At 33.9% G+C, this 25091-nt stretch overlaps 1 protein-coding gene across 1 annotated transcript; it reads left to right on the top strand.

Annotated features, from left to right (window-relative positions):
* The first annotated feature begins 6985 nt into the window (after nucleotides 1-6985).
* On the top strand, nucleotides 6986-22761 carry LOC143579883 (protein CHROMATIN REMODELING 5-like). Its single transcript, XM_077063058.1, has 31 exons — nucleotides 6986-7034; nucleotides 7809-8388; nucleotides 8476-8543; nucleotides 9271-9684; nucleotides 10554-10778; nucleotides 10876-10959; nucleotides 11959-12018; nucleotides 12104-12198; nucleotides 12877-12928; nucleotides 13184-13250; nucleotides 13577-13670; nucleotides 13741-13828; nucleotides 13917-14051; nucleotides 14343-14534; nucleotides 14604-14671; nucleotides 14761-14854; nucleotides 14935-15059; nucleotides 15163-15226; nucleotides 16529-16741; nucleotides 16824-17066; nucleotides 17141-17251; nucleotides 17436-17522; nucleotides 17690-17872; nucleotides 17986-18066; nucleotides 18152-18391; nucleotides 19006-19161; nucleotides 19257-19434; nucleotides 20235-20416; nucleotides 20512-20856; nucleotides 20941-21034; nucleotides 21930-22761. The coding sequence occupies exons 2-31, from the start codon at nucleotides 7821-7823 to the stop codon at nucleotides 22310-22312; spliced, it is 4989 nt and encodes a 1662-aa protein (XP_076919173.1). The 5' UTR covers nucleotides 6986-7034; nucleotides 7809-7820; the 3' UTR covers nucleotides 22313-22761.
* The last annotated feature ends 2330 nt before the right edge of the window (nucleotides 22762-25091 follow it).

Here is a 25091-nt window from a genome sequence, read left to right as displayed (position 1 = left end):
TTGGGCAGAACTGGGTGGTTAAGGGTAAAATCAAAGATAAACCGGTTAATTCAACCACTGAGAAAGAAGTTAAGTCTTCTAGAATTGAGAAAGGAGTTGAGTCTTTATAATCTGAGCCTTCTAATCCTAATTCGTTTAAATCATGCTCATCGGTTGAATCATCGACTGATTATGAGGATGATAGTTTTGATGATTGTTTCTATGATAAATTGAAACAGCCCAAGACCAAGAAGGCTTGGGTTTCATTGTTTCACTAATCGCATACTTTTGTAGGGGCTTTCAAGATCCAGTGACTCACGTTGGATTATGGATAGTGTAGCCTCTCGACACATGACTGGAACTCTTCATTTGCTAAAGAATGTTAAATCTATTCGAGGAAGATATGTGGGGTTTATGGGAAATATAGGAGGACAGATTGTTGGTGAGGGTACTTTATCGAACGTGAAAGTGATGTTTGATAATGTGAACTATATTACTGAGCTGGAGAATAATCTGTTGAGTATCTCCCAAATCTGTGACAAAGGCTTCTCAACTCATTTTACAAGTCAAGATTGTCTTATTCTGAGGCCTGGATTTAAGTTACTAGATGAATGGGTATTGATGCAAGCACCAAGAGAGAATGATCTCGATGTTCTTAATATGAGTGTTGCATCATCGACTTAAGGCACTATTCAGTGCTTTGTCACCAAGGCATCTGAACATTGATGCATTAATACCAAAGCACTATTCAGTGGTTTGTCACCAAAGCGTCAGAAAAGAAATCGGGGTTATGGCATCGGTGAATAGGTCACATCAACGTTCTCAAGATGAACTATCTTGTTCATATTCAACTGGTTGAAGGGGTAAACATCAAGGGATTTCTTTTGAGTGCAGATTTACTGAGTTATAAGAAAGAGAAAACAAAAGAAGAAGTCTCACCCGACAAAGTGTCTCAACTAAATCAACTTACCTTTTGAGAGGGTTCACATGGATTTGTTTGGTCCCGTGAATGTCAAAAGTATCACCAGGGAACTTTATTGTTTGGTGGTCACTGATGATTACTCACGCTTCACGTGGGTGATGTTTCTTGAGTCGAAAGGTAAGACCTTCGACATCTTAATGATCTTATTCAAGAAGCTCAAGATGTTATATAATCTGTCAATCAGAAGAATCAGAAGTGACAATAGTACCGAGTTCAGGAACAACCGAATGCTTCAATACTGTAATGAATTTGATATTCTTCATGAATTAAGTGCTCCTTATACTCCACAACAGAATGAAGTTGCTGAACGAAAGAATAGGACTTTGATTGAGACATTTGGGCTATCTTGGTTGATTCAAAACTATCTGTTAGCTTTTGGTCAGAAGCAGTTGCCTCGGCTTATTACACTCTCAATCATGTTCTAACGGTAATGAAGTTTGGCAAAACTTATTTCGAGCTGCTAAATCGACGAAAGCCGAACTTGAAGTGGCTTGAGCCGTTTGGATCACAATGTACAGTTCTTGATCTTGACGGTAAATTTGGTGCTAAGTATGTGGAAGGATTCTTTGTTGGTTATGCTAGTCTTTTACGGCGTGTATTCTTACCTAACATTAACCAGATTGTGCAAGTACAGCATCTTGACTGTCAAAGGTATGCTACTCCTATTCAACGAAAGAGAGATTCGTGGATGCTTGACTATGACAGCTTGTGGAGTTGTTTCTCATTTCCTGATGATGAAATCACTGATGAAATGGCCACACTGTTATTTCAACAACATTTGGGTGAAGGAAGTAGTGCAGATATTACACCACAAGATGTGCCAATTTTCATTGATGACCCGACACCAGATGTTGACGATCCATTTGAAGATACACTAGCTACACCATCATTTGATGATGATGGTGAAGATCATGATGAGGTCATTGAGTCCTTGGTTCAACCAACACCTAAATCTGATGAAGTAGTTAGTGAAGAGAATGTCAATAATCTTCCAACTAATGTGGTGGTTCCTAATGAAGTTATGCCTCGAATATTATCATACCACCCCAAAAGAGAATATTATTGGTGATCTTAATACTGGAGTACGAACTCGAAGTCAAATTGACCAGAGTCTCAGTTGTTATTATACTCAAGTTGCTCCTCTTCAAAACCGGTTCTCGTTCAAATGTTTTATTTCAAAAATTGAACCGAAGACATATAAACAAGCGTTGACAGAAGAAAGTTGGGTCAATGCGATGCAAGAAGAATTGTTACAATTTGAAAAGCTTGGTGTGTGGAAACTTGTTGATCTACCTAATGACAAATGATGCATTAATACCAAGTGGGTTTTCAAGTGCAAAAGGGACAAAAATGGAATCATTGTCAGAAACAAAGCTCGATTGGTGGTTCTTGGTTTTAATCAAACGAAAGAAATCGATTACAACAAAGTCTATACCCCCGTTGCTAGACTTGAAGCAATTAGAATTTTCTTGGCTTTTGCATCTTGGAAAGGATTCAAGGTTTATCAGCTAGATGTAAAGTCTGCTTTCCTTAATAGTAAATTGGGTGAAGAAGTCTATGTGGGACAACCACCGGGGTTTGTCGATCCTATTCACAAAGACAAGGTGTACCTACTCGACAAAGCTCTTTACGGATTACATCAAGCCTCGAGAGCTTGGTATGAAACTTTGTCTCAACACCTGTTAGACAATAGCTTTGTTCATGGCACCGTTGATTGTACACTCTTCACAAAGGAAGTAGATGGTTATTTGCTGATAGTCCAGGTCTATGTTGACGATTTCATCATTGGGTCGACAAACAATGTCTGTGCAAGGAATTTGAGGAAGTTATGAAGTCGAAGTTTGAGATGAGCACTATGGGAGAATTGAAGTTTTTCTTGAGTTTGCAAGTCGAACAAATGTCTGATGGTATCTTTATTCACTAGACAAAGTATGTCAAAGATATCCTCGAAAAGTTCAATATAGCTGACTCAACGTTGATCAGCACTCCTATTCCACTAAATCACGGAATTGAACCTGATCCCACATGGGAGAAGGTTGACGAAACACTCTACCGTTCAATGATTGGTTCCCTCATGTACCTCACAGCTTCAAGGCCAGACATCGTGTATCCGACATATTTGTGCGCCGATATCAATCCAATCCAAAAATCTCTCACCTAACGTTGGTGAAACGGATACTTCGGTATCTAAAGGGATGTCCAAGGGTCGGTCTTTGGTATCCACGAGACGATGTATTTGAGTTGAGAGCATATTCAGATTCGGACTATGGAAGCTGCAAGCTGAATGCCAAATCTACCACCGCCAGATGTCAACTCTTTGGTAGTAGGTTGGGGACATGGCAGTGTAAGAAGCAGACGACTGTATCGCTATCTACCTATGAAGCTGAGTATGTGGCTGCTTCCAGTTGTTCTCAGGTTTTATGGATACAACAACAGATGCGCGATTACGGTTTGAAATTTCTTACTACTCCTATTTTTGTAGATAACACTGCTGTTATATCCATAACTAAGAGCCCGGTAAGTCACTCTAAACTAAACATATCGATATACGGTATCACTTCATCCGTGATTGCTACGAGAATAAGTTGATAACCGTAGACAAAATTCACACCGATGAACAAAAAGGTGATCTTTTTACTAAAGCTTTTGATAAAAACATATTTTTGTACTTGTTGGACCTTAACGATATTAAGAACATGGGAGGTGGGAAAGTGAGTGATCCCGAGGTTATGGATTCCGACCTTGAGTAACCGTTCACCAGGTCAAGTTTCTTTGTAAATACTTTTCTTTAAATGGTTTTTGATTTTAGGGGGAGAAATGGTTTGGGAAAATACAAAAACATTTGAAAAATCTTAAAAGCTAAAAAAATTTGTAAAAGTATAAATACAAAAACATTTAAAAATGTAAAAAATACAAAAACAATAGAAAATGCTCCTCATAATTAGTTTTGAAGCATAAAACAAAAACAATAGTACATTGATCATCTTGTTCCAAGTACCGGAAATACTAAGTATAAAAGTCTATTGCTTAATGTTTGGTACATTGGTAGGCTTTTAAATAAACAAGTAACGGAATAAGTGATATAAACATAACTAGCCTAATTGAAAGATGAGTTAGCATTCTAGCAAAAGTCTTGGTAATGAAGGTCGAAATGTAATAGCATGTTGTACTCGAGCCTTATGTTTCAGTAGATCACAACAATAAAGTGTTAATAAAAGTGTTTTAATCACCTAGTACACAGTCTACACTTCAGCGGTGTATGGTTTATGGCCTTAAATCCTGTATTAATGGGATGCACTAGGTTTCTTGAACCATTGAGGTCTTTATGCGGTTTATCATCTAGGTATTCATTTCGGTGAATATTTAAAAACGTGCTCAAAGAGCGAACCCTGAAAAGTCATTAAACTTGATCACTTTATACTTTATACAACTTTCACTACTGACTTGATCAAACACGCTGTTAGTCATACATTGTTCTTCCCTTGCGCGCATCTTAATAACATTAAGAAATGGACTCTAGGGTTATAATATCTGCAAGTCAACAGATGAAATCGTGCATACTCATCCATGGTAAAGGAAACTTAGGGTATTGCTTGATAACAGGGGTATGCCTTGTTGTGGAAACTTGTTACTATGATTGCTAATTAAAAAGTTTTTAAAAAGTTTTGATCTGCTGGTTCTAAGGTTTAAGTCAAGTTGGGGTGACATGGTAAATATCAAAATAATCCTGAATTAAGACTAGAATCTAATTATGTTATGATATTGGGTGCTTGATTGAACCTTAATAATCGTATCACTAATTTCTCTGAATCTTTTGTTATAAAAGTTTAAGTGGACAACAATACCAATGACCGGCTTATTGATATGTGGATCTTAAGATTTCGATACTTTTGATGAGGTATTCGACGAGGATATTGATATGTGGATGGAAGCGGATCCTTCTAAAAAGTCAAAGAAATTCACTAAGGAGGAGATGAAGGGTTGGTACTTTGAGCATAAGGTTGAACCAAAGCAAGTGTACTTGAATCCGGTGAAGCATTACAAGAAAACTCAAAAGGATGTTGCTATGGGGAAATACATAAGTATTGCATATTTGAGCAAGATTCGGAAGATTGATATTCGAAGACTATTTGAGGTTCAATACTTCAATAGTTTTATGGAGCTTAAAAGTTTGCCATGGTTTGATGTATATGATATTTGTATGCATTATGACCTATTATATAAGCCGAAGAGCAGTCATGTAAAAGAAGTTTAGGAATTTATGGTAAATGAGGCGAAACGAGGATTCAAGAAATGGACCTCAGGTTCCTAAAGTCTTTATGTCAAAACATCGAAAGAATCCTGAAGGTGAGCTAATACGAACATTGAGATATACTAGACCAGATTCGCTTCGTGTGATACCGTTGTGACTTTTGTTATCCTTAATATGTTATCCTTATGTGACTTTTGGATCAATTATCCTTAATATGTGTTCCAAATTGTATCAGGATCAAGGATCCTCAGTACTTATTGTTCATCAACGGTTGTTTTATTTAAATGGTGTTATGTTAAATAGGTATAACGACTAAGAGACCTAGTCTACCTATTAGTTCATAGTCCATGGGGAGTGGCACATGGTCAAAAGAAGTGCAGCGTATCTATGGGAAGAGTGGCAGATTAATAGGAGATTTAGTTGTTGTTTTGTATATTTAATTGAGTTATGATCAGTTTAGGAAACACACAACACACTCGTTATACATTACGCAGAGGTTACTTTAGCTATTTTCACATACACTTAGATTCATTGTATTAACTGATCATAATCTCCAACCTTGTAACACCTTTTTTGATTAATATAGTGGTGATAGACGATTTGTCATCACCCGGGGATTTTGTGCCGGCGATTATAATCTGATCAAGGGTTTTTCCTCGTAACAATCTCTCTGTTCATCCTTATTTTAGCTACATATTCATTACTATTTGTACAAGCACTCTACCTCACAAATTCATATTTGGTTATATTATCCTTAAACCGATTTTCGAGCAAAACAAATATAATAATCATGCATTATATTTTTGTAAAAGTTCTTTTCTCAACCCATGTGTCACACGGGTATATAGTCTAGGTTACATGTAAACACGTAATCACTGTTTAAAACACAAAGATTTAAGTTGAATTTCAAGCATCCATCGGTACCCTCGTCAACAACTTGAGCATTCTATGCTTTCTTATTACTCCCTCCGTCCCAATTTAAATGTCCTATTTTGACTTTTCAAGTCCTTCTTTTGCAACTTTGACCGTAAATATTTTTGTTCGTGTCATATAATACTTGATAAAAATTATATCAATGTAAAATACATTTAAAACCCAATCCATTCATATAATTTTTATCAAGTATTATACGACACGAACAAAAATATTTACGGTCAAAGTTGCAAAAGAAAGACTTGAAAAGTCAAACTAGGACATTTAAATCGGGACGAAGGGGTACATTTTAATAATAATAATATTCATTTGACCTATTTTCATCAAGATTTTATGAAATATGAAAAATTAGAAAAAAGGATTATTATAAAATATAAATCCCTAAACCAAACTCCCATATTTTCCAAGGTCAACACACGACCAAGTACTCTCCACCGTTGATCAAACTAAAATCCGCCACATGTCGACGTCTCGTAGGATTAAATCACCCCCCAATTAAAAACACCTTATGGTTATTTATACACACAAAAATAATAATAAAATTACAATTAAATCATTCATTCATTAACTTAACAAAATTAATCCAAAATAATAATAACCCTTCTCCCAAATTCGTTCTTTCTTTCTTTCTTTCTTTCCTCCGTCCGCCGGACTTTATCCTGCCGGTAAACCCAGTCATCGCCGCCGCCGTCGTCCGATTCAATCCAATACAATACACACACACACAAACAAACCTCTTCTATTCTTTTATTATTCAATCCGATTGCTAACACGGCCTACTTTCTACGATTGCTAACGTGCGCTTAGTGTTTCTCAATCTGTATACGCACACACGGACGTAATACAACGTGCGTCGGATTTGTAATTGGAGCCTTATTCGTAACAAATGTGAGTCATCCATTTGATTAATTAATTTGAATAATAATATTCGTATTAACTGTCACTCACGCATCGGTTAATTGCGATTCGAATTAGGGTTTTGGATTGTGGATTTAGGAAATTACTAGTGTTTTATGTATTCTGTGACTCACTTTGATGTCCTGCTGTATGTAGAATGACCGATCCACTGGTTATGTGTCCGGACCTATTGAATTGTGCTGTTTTAGGTCTACGTATCGTCTGGATTGTTGTTCTGCTTATATATGCTCTATTTTTGCAGTTGCAGCCTGTGGACGTAGGTCACCTTGCTTATATATGCTCTAATTTTGTATCACCGATATATCGGTCGGTGTGATATATAAGTTATCGGTCTCCGCGTGAAATATCGGTACCGATAATATCGGAGATATTGGACCGATATTTTCGATATCGGTGTTGTAAGTCTTAATTCTCAGTTTTCAGTGTTTAATTAATGTTAGTGTTTCAAGTCTTAATTAGTTTCTACTTGCTACAATTGCTAGTGTTTTGCAAGTTGCAAAAGGTTAATTTGTTCATTGTAGAAGAGTATACTGAATTGTTAAGTGTTAAATTGCTATATATACATATATAAATTCTGCATGATATTAAAATTACCGATATCTCAAAATATCCGATATTTTTCTGCGTTAACTGCATAGCTAGTCATGTTCTTTATTTTTCTTTTTATTTTGTGCGTGAGATTCGTTTTGTGTTTCTGTGATGCTAATTTACTGCGCCATTTTGATTCCTAACGATTTGTTTCAGGTTACAATCAGAATGGCATTTTTTAGAAACTATACAAATGCAGCAGTTTCAGATATTGATTTGAATGACAAGAGGCCAGGTGGAAATGATGATTTGGAAACAACTTCTACTATGGATAAAGAGTTTACAACAAAGTCACTAAATGAGTCAGATGATAACTTATTGAATTTAGGGGATACTAATACTAATGCTACAAGGAAACCATCGGGGAAATGGGGTTCAACGTTTTGGAAGGACTGTCAACCGATGAATCATAGACAGGGGTCGGACTCAGGGCATGAATCGAAAAGCAGTTCTGGTTATAACATTGAAGATGGATCTGGAAATGATTTGTCAGAAGTGAATAAAGGTCAAAATGTTGATGAGATGTTGTCTGATGATTATTATGAGTTGGATGGAGATGAACAAAATGATTCAATGCACCACAAGTTTGTAAACAATGCAGCTGGTTATGGTTCAATACCCCAGCCACGTGTTTCTGCCAGTAACTTTTTGTCTAGAAACAAGTCTAAATCTTCTTTTCGGGGTGATTATGTTGAAGATGCTGAATTTGAAGATGACGATGAGGAAGAAGAAGATGGTAACTTGATGTTGTTTAACAATACTCTGTTCTGTTGCAATTACTATATGCACTTTTTCTTACCAATATTTCATTTATTTGCTGCAGAAGATGACCCTGCAGATGCAGATTTTGATCCAGATTTAATCACAACAAGTGATGGAAGAGGGAAGAAGGTTATTTCTTGTATATTTTTCTTTCATGCATGCTATACCTCATTATTATGGTTTACTGGTATGGCGGTCTGTGATTAGTAAGCGTAGTTGGTTTTAGTTTTGGATATTCTCTGCCGGCCAAGGAACATCATGCATTTTGCTTAAACCTTCTCTCTTAGAACACATGTATAATTATAAGTTGATATGCTGTGACAGTGTACTTTATACTCCAAATATGCATCTGTAATTATACATGTAATGTGTTAAAAGGGTACGATTTTGTAGCTTGATTTGGATAATAGTTGGGTTTCCAGTCTGTATGTGCACATAGTGGATCCTGATATTACTTTATAATATGCATAAACTTTCACACACACGGACTCCATGAAATTCTTCCATCATTTTCTCGTTAAATGAAAGTTTAAATCTTAAAAAGGCTTGATTTGGTTCGGGTTCCTTTACCCTTAACTAAGGAAGCTTGAGCTGTGTAAACTTGTATTTGTTTGTAATCAATATACAACCTGTCACATAAAGAGATTAAATTAAAAAAACTATCATCTGATAAAGTTGCACATTTCACTGCTTCTCTGTTTAGGGCTCTTGTCTTCATCAAAATGGTGAATGAATTGGAGGAACAGACCTACTTATGCTTCTTAAATTTGCATATGTTATTACGCACTGATAGAATTTGCTTGTCCATGAAATCAGTTTCTTTACACTCTACACACACTTGTTGTATCATATATAGGTACGTGATGAAGACTGGGACGGTGAGGATTTAGACGAAGACGATAACTTTGAGGATGATGAATTAGACATCTCAGATGACAATATTTATAAGAAATCAAGTGGCATACAAAGGCAGAAGCGTGGTTCAAAGCCAAGTAGAGAATCTAAACCATCAATATCTTTGAGTCGGAGGAAAAGAGGTAGAAGTAGAACATCATTTGATGATGAAGAAGATCCAAATGATTCAGATGATTATTTTGAAGTTGACTTTAAAAGCACTAGAAGAAGTAGTCATCCTCGCAAAGATACTACAAAAGCTTCTGGAAGATTCAATGAAGTTAGAACTTCAACCAGATCCGTGCGCAAAGTATCATATGTTGAAAGTGACGAAAGTGAAGAGCATGATGAAGATGCCAAGAAAAAGACCCACAAGGTATGCATAATCCATAAAAACTCTCACACACACATATTTATAGGGCAGGTTTTCGTACAAAGGATAGAACATACAAAACGTACAAAGGCCTTCTGCGCCATAATTACGCAGCATATATAAGTAATTACACATGAAGTAAGTAAATTACACATTAAAGTAAAAATAATTTTGCAACATAAAAATCACACAACATGTAGAAGTAATCCCGCAACAAAAAAATTAAGCAACTAATAAAATAATCGCGTAACCTATGTTAATATTTACGCAACCTATATATATATATATTTATATAATTTAATGAATTTCTCACTTTACCTATAAGTTGCTTTTCTTGATTTTTTTTGTTAAATCTGTCAAGTCATCTACCAATTTTTGTTCATTTGTGTTTGACTGCTAGCTGATAGGGGTGTGCACGGTTCGGTTATTAACATTAACCCAGCCTAACCGATCGGTTATCAGTTCGGTTAATAACCAGTATCAAACTCGGGCTAAAATTTTGCTTAAAAATTTATGAAATGAATGTTTAAATACATGAAATGAATGCATAACTACATGAAATGAAGGTTTAAATATATGAAATTGAGATATTAATACATGAAATGGGGATATAAATACATAAAAATGATAGTATTAAACTATTAAAGCATATAATACATGAAATAGAAGGAAAAAAGCTTGAAAATATTTAAAAATGAAGAGTCCGGTTCGGTTACTTTCGGTTAATTCGGTTTTCGGTTATATGGGTTCGGTTTCGTCGGTTTTTGGTTCGGTTTCGGTTAACGATTCGGTTATTGCTCACCCCTACTAGCTGATGATATTTTATTGGATGTTCATATTATTAATTTGTGTGTATTAATTTTTGAGGTTAGGATGAGATGGAAGAGGAAGATGGTGACTCCATTGAGAAGGTGCTCTGGCATCAGCCAAAGGGCATGGCAGAAGAAGCTATGCAGAACAACAAATCTACCGAGCCTGTATTGTTGAACCATTTATTTGATTCAGAGCCAGATTGGTATGATACTGAATTCTTTATAAAATGGAAAGGCCAATCGCATTTGCATTGTCAATGGAAATCATTTTCTCAACTACAAAATGTAAGTTTACTTTCTATCGTGTGTATTAGTTCAGAACATTTTGAGGTATCATTCGTTCTGTTTTTAATCCTTTTTTTTTGTTTCTGTATGTGGTCAGTTGAGTGGGTTTAAAAAGGTTATAAATTACACTAAAAAAGTTGTGGAAGAAATAAGGCACAGGAGAGCAGTATCTCGTGAGGAGGTAATGGTCCAGCCATGTATTTATGTCTTTTACTGTTCTTTCCTCACTATCTCCCCTGTTTATGTGGCTTATACATGAAAGTTATAGCCAAGATAAAACTTGTGGGTTGTTTTAACAATCAGTTATAAAGTTCAGTCTGCTGTAAAGTTTTAAGAAATACAGTACATGTCACTCATGAGACAATGAACTGGCAGTTGCAAATTTATGTAGGGATTGCTTAGGTGCAAGGAATGTCGATTGTTTCAATGAGTGACATTGTATTCTAATTTTCTTTTTAGGTGGTTTTTATTATAATGTATTTGTGGCATTCACAAGGTGAGAGAAGGTTTTGTAGATTGGTCTTGGTATCCCATGTTCTTTCTAGAACTAGTTATGCTTCTTTATATCGTATGAATATATTTTGTTGTGGAAGGTGTGTTGTACCTGCTAGGTGTCAAATAAAGTTGATGTATTTACAAAAGGAAATCATTTCTGAAGACTGGCATGTTTTAACATGTGAGAAAGGAAATAATTTCTAACTAGGAAATTGGAATTAATGAGGCTATGTTCTAGTAATCTAGTTGTTGAAATATAATAAGCTGATAGAAAACAAGAACTTTCTTCATAGTATATGTGTTTTTGTGATGCACTTGACTTTTGCTTGTGATGCTGTTGATATACCAGGTGCGGTGGTTTTATTCTTTGTTACTTGATCTTTTCTTTCACTTCACTAGAGTGCTACTCTTAAAAGTAAAATAATAATATAGAGCATCTTACATACGGGGCCTACTGAAATCACTTCTGAACTCGTAGCATATCTATATATAGAAGCACACAATTAGTAGGAACTAATATCTGCAAGGCCATTGATGTAAGTGCCGAATAAACAAGATTTGCAAAGATAATAGTTTACTTATTATCAATCATTATTTCTTTTGATATCAGTAACTTTGTTGCCTTCATACTTTTATTGGTCAAAGACAAACTTTAATTTTCTTATCGTGCATCTTTATTTGCTAGATTGAGGTCATTGACGTGAGCAAGGAGATGGATTTGGATCTTATTAAGCAGAATTGTCAGGTTTTACATCTCATGCTATTTCGGTCATCTCTTGTGCTCATTCAACACTATTGTATTTGATGCTATATTTTTTTTTATATTTTAGGTTGAGAGGATAATTGCTGATAGACTCAGCAAAGGCTTGGAAGTTCCGGAGTATTTGGTTAAGTGGCAAGGACTGTCTTATGCTGAAGCAACATGGTATATAAAAACAGTTAATTTTTCTATAAATCTTGATTTTGTTGAATCAATTACAATTGTTTAGTAGCCAAGCATGTTGATTAGTTAATAAATATATCATTTTGTGACGTGCATTTCTTTTTTCTACTCCAGTTGGTATTAGAGGAACGCCTTTTGATACCCCTTTTGTTGTACCGTATAGATGACTTTGTGTTCAAATTTCATTAGCAATATATTTATCTTTTCAAACTCAAACGAGCAAAACTTAAAAGAGCGAACATTATGTCATTTTATCTTTGCATTCATGCAAATTGTTATGTGTTTACTTTATAAAAGCAATACCATCTTTTTGTGTTTTAATTGCCTCTGAGCTATGAAAACTACAACAATTACTGCTTTCTAAATTACCATATATACACTTCTTTTTGGGAAATTTTTAGCTAAATCACATGTTCCCTTGTATCATAGTATCATAATTACTTTGGTTTAGAAATGAATGATTGCTTTAAAATACCTTATTTACAGCCCTTTCAAGTATCATTTTACGTTGGGGGTTATTGTCTTTTCTTGTTTCCATCACTAAATGGCATCCCATATGTAGTCAATTTTCTAAACACTTAAGTATTTGTGATGCCTATTTTATGTAAATGTTCATACAAGATTCCTGCTTGATTGCTTGTGTTGATATAATATTTACAGGGAGAAGATTGATGATATTGCTTTTGCACAAGCAGCAATTGATGAATATAAGGTAGAGTTCTAATTTGAATGTGTTTTTGTGCAATTTGAAGCCTTTTCTTGAGTTACTTTGACAAGCAACTTTCATCTTTGAAATCTTTGCATGCTAGGCTAAATGTATATATAACAAATGTTCATTTATTATTATAGGACAGTATAGACGTTTGACATGCCTTATTTGTCAATTGATCTATCTGTCTCAATATGGCATTTGTCTACAAATGACAAATCATTAGTTATGGGTTTCTAATTTTTAGCTTGGATGTAGGCTCGAGAAGCTGCTCTTGCAGCTGCACAAGGAAAAATGGTAGATTTTCAGCGAAGAAAGAGTAAAGGTATGTCTTTTTACAAGAAAATTACTAATTAATTGCTGATCTTACAATTGTTTCCTTTTACAAGACATGCAATTGTATCTAAATCAAGAGTACAGCTTTACATGTGATTTAAGAGCATTGACTATTGATCCGCTACACCTCGTGGTTTATTTGAAAAATAAAAATGTTCTTGTACATATGTATATGATTAGAAAGTTTTACTATTAAACATGACTTTTCGTATAAAGCAATGTATGCGGGTTTTAAATTTGAATAAACTTATTATCACCCGTTTCACTAGTTTCCTTTCTTGTCTAGTTTTTAATGGTTATTTGTAATTTTTATAGCAAGTTTGAGAAAGCTTGATGAACAACCTGATTGGTTAAAAGGTGGAAAACTGAGAGACTATCAACTTGAGGGCTTGAATTTTCTTGTTAATAGGTATGTCATACAAATACGTAGGAAATTTGTTTCATTCTCATTGTACTTATTAACAATATTCACAGCACAGTTGGAGAAATGATACAAATGTGATATTAGCTGATGAAATGGGTCTTGGAAAAACCGTTCAGTCCGTTTCTATGCTGGGGTTTCTTCAGGTAATCTTATATTTGTTCTCATACTTATTTCTGTCAATTTGATTTCTAAAGCTGAATAGCTGACTAATTTCTTTTATTGATCCAACAGAACTCACAACAAATTCATGGGCCTTTTCTTGTTGTTGTTCCTTTATCAACTTTGTCAAATTGGGCTAAAGAGTTCAGAAAGTGGCTTCCTGATATGAACATGATCGTATATGTTGGGACTCGTGCAAGTCGAGAGGTAAGATAATGATGGTTCTTGTAGTCTTTTTCTTTTGTGTGGAAAATGTACTCTTAAAGCTTTTATCATGCTCTACAGATGATAAATGTTATGGTGGTATATATTTGAAGTTAGAAATGACATGTAAAATTGCTGTTGCATGTTAGTATGTCTAATAAATTCTTGCTCATAAATTGGCGGATATAAATTCTTTTATTTTACAAATGTTCCAGGGATAATATTATAATTAAATTTATATTTAAAAGGTCCTGATCTAGTTTAAATTCATGTAATTTGCCCATGTGGCTATAGGTTTGCCAGCAATATGAATTTTTCTCTGATAAGAACAATGGTGGCACTACAAAGTTTGATGCACTATTAACAACCTATGAAGTTTTACTAAAGGATAAGTCGGTGCTATCAACAATTAAGTGGAACTATCTTATGGTTGATGAAGCACACAGGTTAAAAAACAGTGAAGCATCATTATATACAACACTCAAGGTATGTGGATAATACCTTTTCTATGGTTTCATTATCATGGTTTATTTCATCATATTTTTTTTTTCATAGGAATTCAGAACGAAAAACAAGCTTCTTATTACTGGCACTCCTCTGCAAAACAGTGTGGAAGAATTATGGTATTATTAATCTGTTATTATTTCATGTAGAATCTATCTTGTTATTTATCAGTGATCTAAGATTTTACCTTTATTTTATGTGATGACAGGGCGTTGCTTCACTTTCTTGACTCGGATAAATTCCATAGCAAGGATGAATTTGTTCAAAATTACAAGAATCTTAGTTCATTTAATGAAAATGAGGTATTTTTACATCTTTTCTTTTTCTCCATATTTGTTTTCCATCCACTTTTTTAATATTATTATTGTTTTACTATTTATAGCTTGCTAATCTTCATATGGAGTTACGGCCCCACATTCTGCGGAGAGTTATAAAGGATGTGGAGAAATCATTGCCACCGAAGATTGAGCGGGTTCTTCGGGTTGAGATGTCCCCTCTACAGAAGCAGTAATTTTCATTCAGATTATTATTATTATTACTATTATTATTATTATTATTATTATTATTATTATTATTACATCTGCCAGTTAACTGACGCTTTGTTTCTCAGGTATTACAAGTGGATTCTGGAACGCAATTTTCATGACTTGAACAAAGGTGTACGTGGAAATCAGGTTAGATAAGCCTTCTTATATATGAACACATGCTAATGTTAAATTAATTTTTAATACTAGATTCTATTTTTTGTGTTAATGTTGATGTCAATTTTCTAATGTTTGTGCTTTATAATTTTTTGTTAGGAAAATATGATGGCATACATGCTGTTAAATTTGAATGTAATTTTGTCATTGTCGAACAACTTGACTATCTCTTTCCTACTGCTTCTTATCTTGTTGCTTTATACGAAGTTCTTTATTTCTAACTTTTGACCATCAAATGCTTTAAGTTAACCACTTGAAGTTTATTCGTTTATGTTTTGACCACCAAACAGACATAAATCAGGTGTATTTTTCTCACTTTTTGGTTATTGTGGTTGGATTTGGTGTGACTGACGATTTCAAAATTAGATATTGAGATAATGGCTTTTTAGGCATTTTTCGTGTATGCAAGTAAAAGTTGAGAAAGTAGCTCCTCAATATTTATGAATATGTCAATACAATGAATGGTTCAATCATAGTGGTTAATTGTATATTGATTGTGTACATAATAGGGTTGCATGGGCCACAATTTTCCTCTGTTTTTTTTTGTTATTTTGGCTGTGCGTTTGGTGTAACTGATGAGTTCCAAATTTTGATATTGAGATAATGCCATACCCATTTCTGGGTAAGCTTGTAAAAGTTGAGAACGTAGTTTTAAATATTTAACGAGTGTATCACACTTCACATAGTTAAACCACAAAGGTTGATCATATATTGATCATTTGATTGTATACGTAATAGGTCTCTTTGTACAGGCAAATATTACACACAGATACTTTCTAGACTGATAATTACAAAACTAGTCTAATACACCAGTGTTGTAAATATTGGTTCTAGGCGACAATTAATCACTAATCGCTTGGCTGCCGATGCAGTTTCAACTAATCGGCCCCTAAAATCGGTAATCTGTCAAAGGCAGTAAAAAAATCAGTCAATTTTTGTCAAATTTAGTAAAAATTTGTCAAAATCTTTGAAGTATTTGATAATTTATACTTATTAACCCATTCTGATTAATAAGTTTAAAAAATATAATAAAATTCTTAAAACTTTTGTGTATTTATATATACATATAAATTTCCAATTTGATTAATCCCGATTAATTGCTAGTCAGTACTGCACCGCCTGACTAACACTTAACAAGGTTTGCAACACTGTAATATACAGTGATGCACATTATTCTCATAATCGGCAGTGTCTTTGTTCACAACCTTTTTTTATTGGACTTTTAAACTGTACTGAATGTTGAGTTACTAAGCTACATTCGTTGCAAATTGGCAGGTTTCTCTTTTAAACATTGTGGTTGAGTTGAAGAAATGCTGTAATCATCCATTCCTGTTTGAGAGTGCTGATCATGGTTATGGTGGTGACTCTGGAGTTACTGGTAGCAGTAAACTGGAGCGAGTAATTCTTAGCAGTGGAAAACTAGTAATCCTTGATAAGCTTCTTGACAGATTGCATGAAACCAATCACCGTGTTTTAATATTTTCACAGGTAATTTACTTCAATTACTTAACCTATCTTTGTAGTGCTTCTTGACAGATCATGATTAGCTAATGATACTTTTGCAATGCAGATGGTTAAGATGTTGGATATTTTAGCAGAATACTTGTCAATTAAGGGATTCAAGTATCAAAGACTTGATGGAAGTACAAAGTCTGAGGTACGCCACCAAGCCATGGAGCATTTTAATGCACCGGGCAGTGATGATTTCTGCTTCCTTCTTTCTACCCGTGCTGGTGGTCTAGGTATCAATCTTGCAACTGCCGATACAGTCATCATATTTGACTCTGACTGGAATCCTCAAAATGATCTGCAGGTTTGGTTTCACAACTTGCATGCATCTTTATACTTTGAATAGCTAATTTTGACTTTTATTTTTCTCTTGTGTAGGCAATGAGTCGAGCTCACAGAATTGGACAGCAAGAGGTTGTTAATATTTATAGGTTTGTGACAAGCAAGAGTATCGAGGAAGACATCTTGGAACGTGCAAAAAAGAAAATGGTTTGCTAATCACTAACTTTTACTTTTTATCTGCTAATACTTGACATTTTATCTGTGAGTTAGTAGACCGACGTATATTGTAGACATATTGATGATATGTACCATAAAATTAAATATACGTGTATCTTTGAACAAGTTGAAAGTGATACATGCATTTATGTTTGATTTTTTTATTTCTTTTCAGGTACTTGATCATTTAGTTATTCAGAAGCTAAATGCTGAGGGAAGATTGGAGAAGAAAGAGGCTAAAAAAGGAAGTGGATTTGACAAGGTATTGATTACGAATGTGTTTTTTATTGATATTTGATGGTTCAGAAAACGGTTATCATAACACCATTTAACTTTCTGGTCTCTTTTAAATTTTATTGCATATTTGGATCTAAATTGTTCTGATTTTAAGGAGTGAATGCTCCATCTAATTCATTCTCATGGTTCCAGAACGAGTTATCTGCTATTTTGAGATTTGGGGCGGAGGAACTGTTCAAAGAAGATAGAAATGAAGAAGAAAACAAAAAACGTCTTCTAAGCATGGATATTGATGAAATTCTTGAAAGAGCAGAGAAAGTTGAACAGAAAGGAGCTGAAGGAGAACCAGGAAATGAATTGCTAAGTGCATTTAAGGCAAGCAGTTGCAGATTTTACCAATTGTTTACACTTTTTTGGATTATATATAAACTAAGTTATAATGCAGAGTGGAGTTATTTTGTTTCCTTAATTTTATACCTCTTCTGCAGGTTGCAAATTTCTGCTCTGCTGAAGATGATGGAACTTTCTGGAGCCGGTGGATTAAACCTGAAGCCATTGCACATGCTGATGTATGCACATATATATTTTACAAATACGCTGTCATTTTGCAGGCATTTATTTAACTATTTATGTATTTGCATATTATAAATGCAGGAAGCTTTAGCTCCACGAGCTGCAAGGAACAACAGCAAGAGTTATGCTGAGGAATTTCCACCTGAAAGAAATAATAAAAGGAAAAAGAAAAATGTTGAAATTCTAGACAAAAATATAAAGCTTCGAAAAGCTGATTTGATAAGTTACCAAACTCCAGCAATTGAGGGAGCTTCTGCACAAACAAGAGGTTGGTCATATGGCACCTTGCCTAAGAGAGATGCTACACGTTTTTTCCGTGCGGTGAGATTCTCTGATTTATATTATCTCAAGAAATAATTCTTGCAATTAATGCCATTTTGAATTCTAACCTTGTGTTTTGATATAATTAATTGTTAATTACTTTGAATGTAATCTGGCATAACTTTACTAGCTGATTGACTGATTCGTATTTAATCTGAATTGGTTTTGCTAATTTATTGTTATGATCTATTACGTCTAAAGATCAATATTTTATTCATATAGACATATCTACTGTCTAGATACTTATGATCATCAAAATAAGTTTTCTGACCCTGTTTAATGGAGTGATCATGCTTTACAAAATTAGAAGTTTGTCAGGAACTGTTAGCTTTTATTGGATCAAAGATTCTCTTATTTTTTATTCTTTTCTCTATTTATTAATATTTGGTATTAGTTTTTGATTATTCTTTCAAAAAGTACTTTACTGATGGCTATTAGTTTTGCGTTTTATAGTTTTTTTTATCATTATTTTAGCATATTATCTGTTGATTATTTTCTTCTACCTGGTCTAAACAGTTTTACATAAGCTAGCATTTGATATTCTCTGATTGTGTTGACTATGCATATTTTTTTTGTTTGTTATATATTCACAATTACAAGTTATTCTAAACCAGGTTAAGAAGTTTGGAAACGACAGCCAAATTAACTTAATAGCAGCGGAGGTTGGTGGCTGTGTTGAAGCTGCCCCAGTAGAGGCACAGGTTGAGCTTTTCGATGCATTATTAGATGGTTGCAGAGAAGCTGTTAATGGAGGAAGTCTGGATGCAAAGGTTGTCAATTTATTTCTTATTTGTTTGCATTTGATCCGTCTCAAGAGTTATAGAGATTGTTGTGGTTAATACCGAAGGTAATTAAACTCTTGTAGGGCCCATTGTTGGATTTTTTTGGTGTTTCTGTAAAGGCTGATGATCTACTAAACCGTGTTGAAGAACTTCAACTTCTCGGAAAGCGCATTAACCGCTACAAAGATCCAATTTCACAGTTTCAAGCTTTGATGTATCTCAAACCTGCAACTTGGTCTAAAGGTTGTGGGTGGAACCAGAGTAAGTTTTACTTCCATCATTGTCTTCCTGTTGAGCTTGTTAATTGGTTTAGGAGAGCTCGAGTTCGGCTCGTAAGTTGTTTTTGTAGGCTTGAGCTCGGCTTCTTTATTATATATTAATTAATTTGTATGCATTTTTAATTTTTATACTTATTTGTATTATAGCTTCTAGTTGTAACATAATATTTATTATTTAGTTATTTTTATCATTGATTTATACATAATAGCTTTTTAATATGTTAAAAATAATTTTTTTTATAAATAATAGGTTTGTTTAGGCTCGCGAGCCAGCTTGTGCTTGATAAGTGAAGCTGGGGCTCGTTTATTGAACAATTTTTTTTTAGGCTGGAGCTCGTTTAAGTTCGGTTCAATTCAAGCTTTTATTGAGCTGATTTCGAGTAGCTCATGAGTCGGATTGGCTTGTCTACACACCTAGCCAAGATAGGTTTATTTGAAACACTATTCTTTGTTATGGGATTTCCTGGAACATATTTATCCATTTTTTTATGTAAATAGTTGTATCCAATGTTATATGAAAATATCATATTCACTTTAATACTTTTAAATTAATTATTTTGGAAGTCTTACGCATTTTAATCACACTTTGTGTTAATTTTATTTGTTTTTTGTTTGACCATCTTTTTTTTTAGCTGGCTTTTTCGATTTGTACTTGTGACCCATTAGAAATATAACCTGAATTGACTCATTTATAAGAAAACGGGTCAAAATTCCCACCTTTAGAATCAGTGCTTCTGCTAAAACTTGTAAATAAATCATAATTTTATTCATTCCTGTCTTCAGAGGATGACGCACGATTGCTATTAGGGATCCATTATCATGGATTTGGAAACTGGGAAAAGATAAGACTAGATGAAAAGCTCGGTCTTATGAAAAAGATCGCCCCTGTGGAACTTCAACATCATGAAACATTCTTACCACGGGCCCCTCAGTTAAAAGAACGAGCTTCCCAACTTCTTGAAATGGCAAGTCCAATCATCCTTAAGTTGACTTCAGTACAATAACTAAAGATTATTATTCATGTTATGATTCCAAGTTTCTAACTAACCTTTATTTTTAGGAACTTGTGGCTGTTGGTGGCAAGAGTTTAGGGCCCAAAACGGGCCGAAAGGGTTCTAAAAAGCAGCAAAAGGATCATCCACCCAACATTCCAACTTCGCGTGCAAAAGGGAAACAGTTGAAACCATCACCCGTCACAAATGGGAAACTGAAAATGACACGTGGCAAGAAGAACGAGGCGTTAGTTAAAGAAGAAGGTGAGATGTCAGACACTGAAGAAGTATATGAACAGTTCAAGGAAGTTAAATGGATGGAATGGTGCGAAGATGTGTTGACTCAAGAGAAAAAGACACTTGAACGCCTTCATAGGCTGCAAACTACCAGTGCCGATCTTCCTAAAGAAAAGGTCCGTTCGCTCTATGGTTCTTTAAATAGATTTATTAATAAACTAAAATTTTTGAGATTGAATTTAAATTTTAAATGATTTCAGGTTCTTTCTAGAATTAGAAATTATCTACAGATTCTTGGGCAAAAGATTGACCAGATTGTTACTGACCATGAGGAGGATCCATACAAGCAAGATAGTAAGTAACTTTCTTCATGGTATTATCTAGGGGTGATAAACGGGTCGTGTTTGCGGGTCCTTTGCAAGTTTGTATAAAATCATTGTATATACTTTTAAATATTACATTAATTTCTAAATTAATTTTTTAAAATTGTGGCACTCGAATCAAATTTAATTTTTTGACATAAAACACATTTTTTGCAAGAATTAGAAAATACAACTGGTGGGTCAACTCAAGAACCTGTCTGGTTGAGACGAACATGACCTTTATGTTTTTACATATTAACTCTTTAAAATTACAATTGTAGGACAAAAAATGCAAGTGTATGTAAGTTAACTATATGCTAATTATAAATAGTATATAGTTAAACAAGTTAAACTTGATAATTGTATATTGTATTTTTATAGAATGAGAGTACAAGATGAATATAGGGATATATAAAGGGATTACAACTGAAACCTACAGACTATCCATATCCCTTGACTCTGCATATTCATTTTCCTTATGACTACACATATTCTGTCTAATATATATCAGTAACTTTTTTTTACTTTTATATTGTGGCATAAAATACTGATCAATATAATATTTTGATATAAAACACATTTTTTATAAGAACGAAAATATAAATGGGTCAACCCACGAAGCTGTCGGGTTGACACAAACACGAAGCGTTTAGCTACACGTGTTCATGGGTTTGAACCGAACCTGTTTTTACTAAACACAACGTAATTCGTGTACGAAATTTACACCCCTAGCATTATCATTCTTTTCTACTCTTGTCTTTAGGTGGCAAAAAAGACCTTAGAAGTTACTAAAATGTTATATTATTTAAATAAAAATGAATAAAAAGTTATTTCTTGAGGTTCACTTGTCAATATGAAGCACTGATTTCTGTTAATAACTTAATCAGGGATGACAACACGACTCTGGAACTACGTCTCAAACTTTTCAAACTTATCGGGCGGTAAACTTCAACAAATATATTCCAAACTCAAACAAGAAAACGAGGTTGCGTCAGGAGTTGGTACATCTCAAATCAACCCGAGAGGTTTTAGAAATCAATCATCGTCTGGATCACTTAACAACAACAAAGGTGGTCTCGATACAGCAAAGTTTGAAGCATGGAAAAGAAGAAGACGGGCCGAATCTGACCCAAACACAACCGTTCATTTACAACCACGACCATCTTTCTCCTCACCCGACCCAAGTTTAGGGATTCTGGGACCCGCACCAACTCATAATACTAGACCCACCCGCCAGTCTGCTTTTGGTCCAAAACAAGGCTTCACATGAGAATCAGACAATTGGGATTCATTTTTGTCTCATGGAAATAAAAACATGTTCTGTTCTGTTGGATAATCCGGTAATAAGCAGATGGCGATAAAGAAGATTGTTCAACGTCTGCTTTACAAGAAACAAAGGACAAAAGTAAATGGAATCATGATGCAACTACAAATGTTTTTTTTTTTTTTTTTTTTATTAAAAGTTTTTTTTCGTATCTTTTTAATGTAGGCACTTTGTTTGTTTTTTCATATAGAGACGTATTTAGTAGCCTGCTCGTTTTGAGATATAGCAAACAGTTTGTATGTACCCGAATTTGTACACTATCCGGTTTTGGTTAACTAAAGATCAATCTTTTTAATGCGAGTATTGCTTTGATAGAAAGATAATGTTTTTAAATGGTTTGATATGTATTGCTGTTTTTTGTTGTGTTCACTAACTGGCATATATCATATATGATGAATAATAGGTGGGATGCTACACTTTGAAATGAAACTCTGGCTTTTTGTAGTTTAGCATAACTGGTTTATGAGGGTGTGAATCGTGTGATCAACTTATGTGAGGATACGTTCAGTACGTAACCAGTTTTTACACACTTATACTTTGCGTTTATCAAATAAAGTGGGAGAAAAAGACTAAGCCGATCATATTGAAGCAATATGCATGTTGGAATCCCGAAAGACGCAAAACTGTTTTTGTATTAAATAAAGGATCAAACCACATCTTACAAAGATGCTTAAATAACCTATTTATACTAAAAACTAACCAACTTGTACCCTGTTTTTGCAACTTATATAAGTTATTTTCCTAGAGATGCTAACTTATTACTTTATCTTATCTTGTATAACAACTTGACACACTAGACATTACAAAGTTACCCTGGTTGGTACAAGAAAAGAACCTTGTGCCATTTCCACACCTAACTAAACTACCTGATCACAAATCTACTCCACGCAAATTGTTGGTTGATGTCTACTTTCTCTCAACAATCAGATTTTGGTCATTTGCTGAATTGAAACTACAACTTGAATCACTTCGGCCTTCTCCTTCGGCAGTTGTTCCACACAACCAGTTCACAGCCCTTCCATTTGGATCCTTGAGCAACCTCCAATCAACCATAGCAATCTTCTTCAGAAACACTCTATCATAGATCGCTTCTTCAATAGCCCTTGAACTAGTCACAAACACTTGCAACTTCCACAACTTGCATTTTAACTTATTACTTTATCTTATCTAGTCAGTCGTTTATCTTAAGAGGTTAAAAACTTTTAACAGTAGTAAAATGCCAAAGGTTGCAGCTGATTCGTTTCATAACGTTGATTAAAACTAACAATGCACAAGTGTTTATTAAAGTTTTGCAATCTCTCTGCTTATACCTATATTGTGAGCATTCTCATTCTATCCATATTTCTATAATTACACTAAAAAATACTATATTTCTCTCTCCTATAATTTACACTCACAATCACTCACAACCCCACCCTAAAATTTGCAAACTCCTCACACATAATTATAGGGGATGGGATGAGAATGCTCTGAGAACTTCATTTTTTTAGAAAATACTAAAAACAACCATCTACAATCTCTCTCTCTCTCTCTCTCTCTCTCTCTCAATATATATATATATATATAAAATTGTTCAAATAGGGTCCTACTAGAGACACCCAAAGAAAAATTAAAACACCCACCCAATCAGCTAAGGATTAGACAATCCATGGCGGTCTTTTCGAAAAATGTGTTTTTTGTCTTTTTGTTGTTTTTTTTTTGTTATTTTATTGTTTTTTTTTCTTTTCTTTTATTTTGTTTGTTTTTGCTTTTATATTAGCAATCTTAAAAAAAAATGCTTTTTAAATATTTTTCATTTTAAACCAAGTTTAGATTTGTTTTTGTGTTTTGTTTCTTTTTTTTTTTTCGAACTCGTTGTTATGTATTTAATATTATTATATAAATTTTGTTTTGTTTATGTTGTTTCGTTTCAATTTTAAAACTGTTGTTTCATTTTAAACCAAGTTTCGGGTAAAACCAAGTAAAAGTCGAACTTCTCGTTTGAAAAAATGTGTTTTTTTTCCTTTTGTTCTTTCTTTTATTATTTTATTGTTTTTTTTTGTCTTTTGTTGTCTTTTTTGTATTTTTATTTTTGATTTTATTTGTTTTGTTTTTGTGTTAGTGGGGGTGTTACCAATTTTTATTTTCAATAATTTTTTGTTTTCAATCTATCGGCTTTAAAATTACAACGAAACAACAATTTTAAAATTGAAACGAAGCAACGTAAACAAAACAAAATTTATATACAAATATTAAATACATAACGAGTTCGAAAAAAAGAAACAAAATACAAAAACAAATCTAAACTGCAGCACCACCCGCGTTGTCGTCTCGTCTGGTGTGGTGGGCTTATCCCCAACATCATCGCCGTCGTCGTTCTACCGTCGTTGTAACATCTCGAATTTTTGGTATTTGTATTCGTTTATGTTTACCCGACTCGGGAATGTAATTCAGAACTTTCTTATTAATAAAAACTTGTATTTATGAGTATTTAATTTTGTTTAATTCATTTTATATCCTCGTATTATTCAAACTCGTCAAACAGTTATATTTAAATATATGAATTACTTCAATAAAATCAGTAGCTTAAACAAGTTTGAGAAATTTTGTTAATTAAAGTCCCAAACTCGGGTTTAAGCGAATGTAAATCCACTCGATCTTGATATTAAACCAAGTTTGGTTCCAACACACCACAAACTTAGAATTTAAATAATATAAAATGAAACATAAGTTAAAAATGTTAGAA

This window comes from Bidens hawaiensis, unplaced genomic scaffold (assembly GCF_021521415.1).
Source record: "Bidens hawaiensis isolate Kalapana, Puna unplaced genomic scaffold, B.hawaiensis_p1.1 tig00030154_1, whole genome shotgun sequence".
In the NCBI taxonomy this organism is placed as follows: Eukaryota; Viridiplantae; Streptophyta; class Magnoliopsida; order Asterales; family Asteraceae; genus Bidens; species Bidens hawaiensis.
Note: the sequence above shows the minus strand (reverse complement) of the source record. Positions and strands in the feature narration are given on the sequence as shown.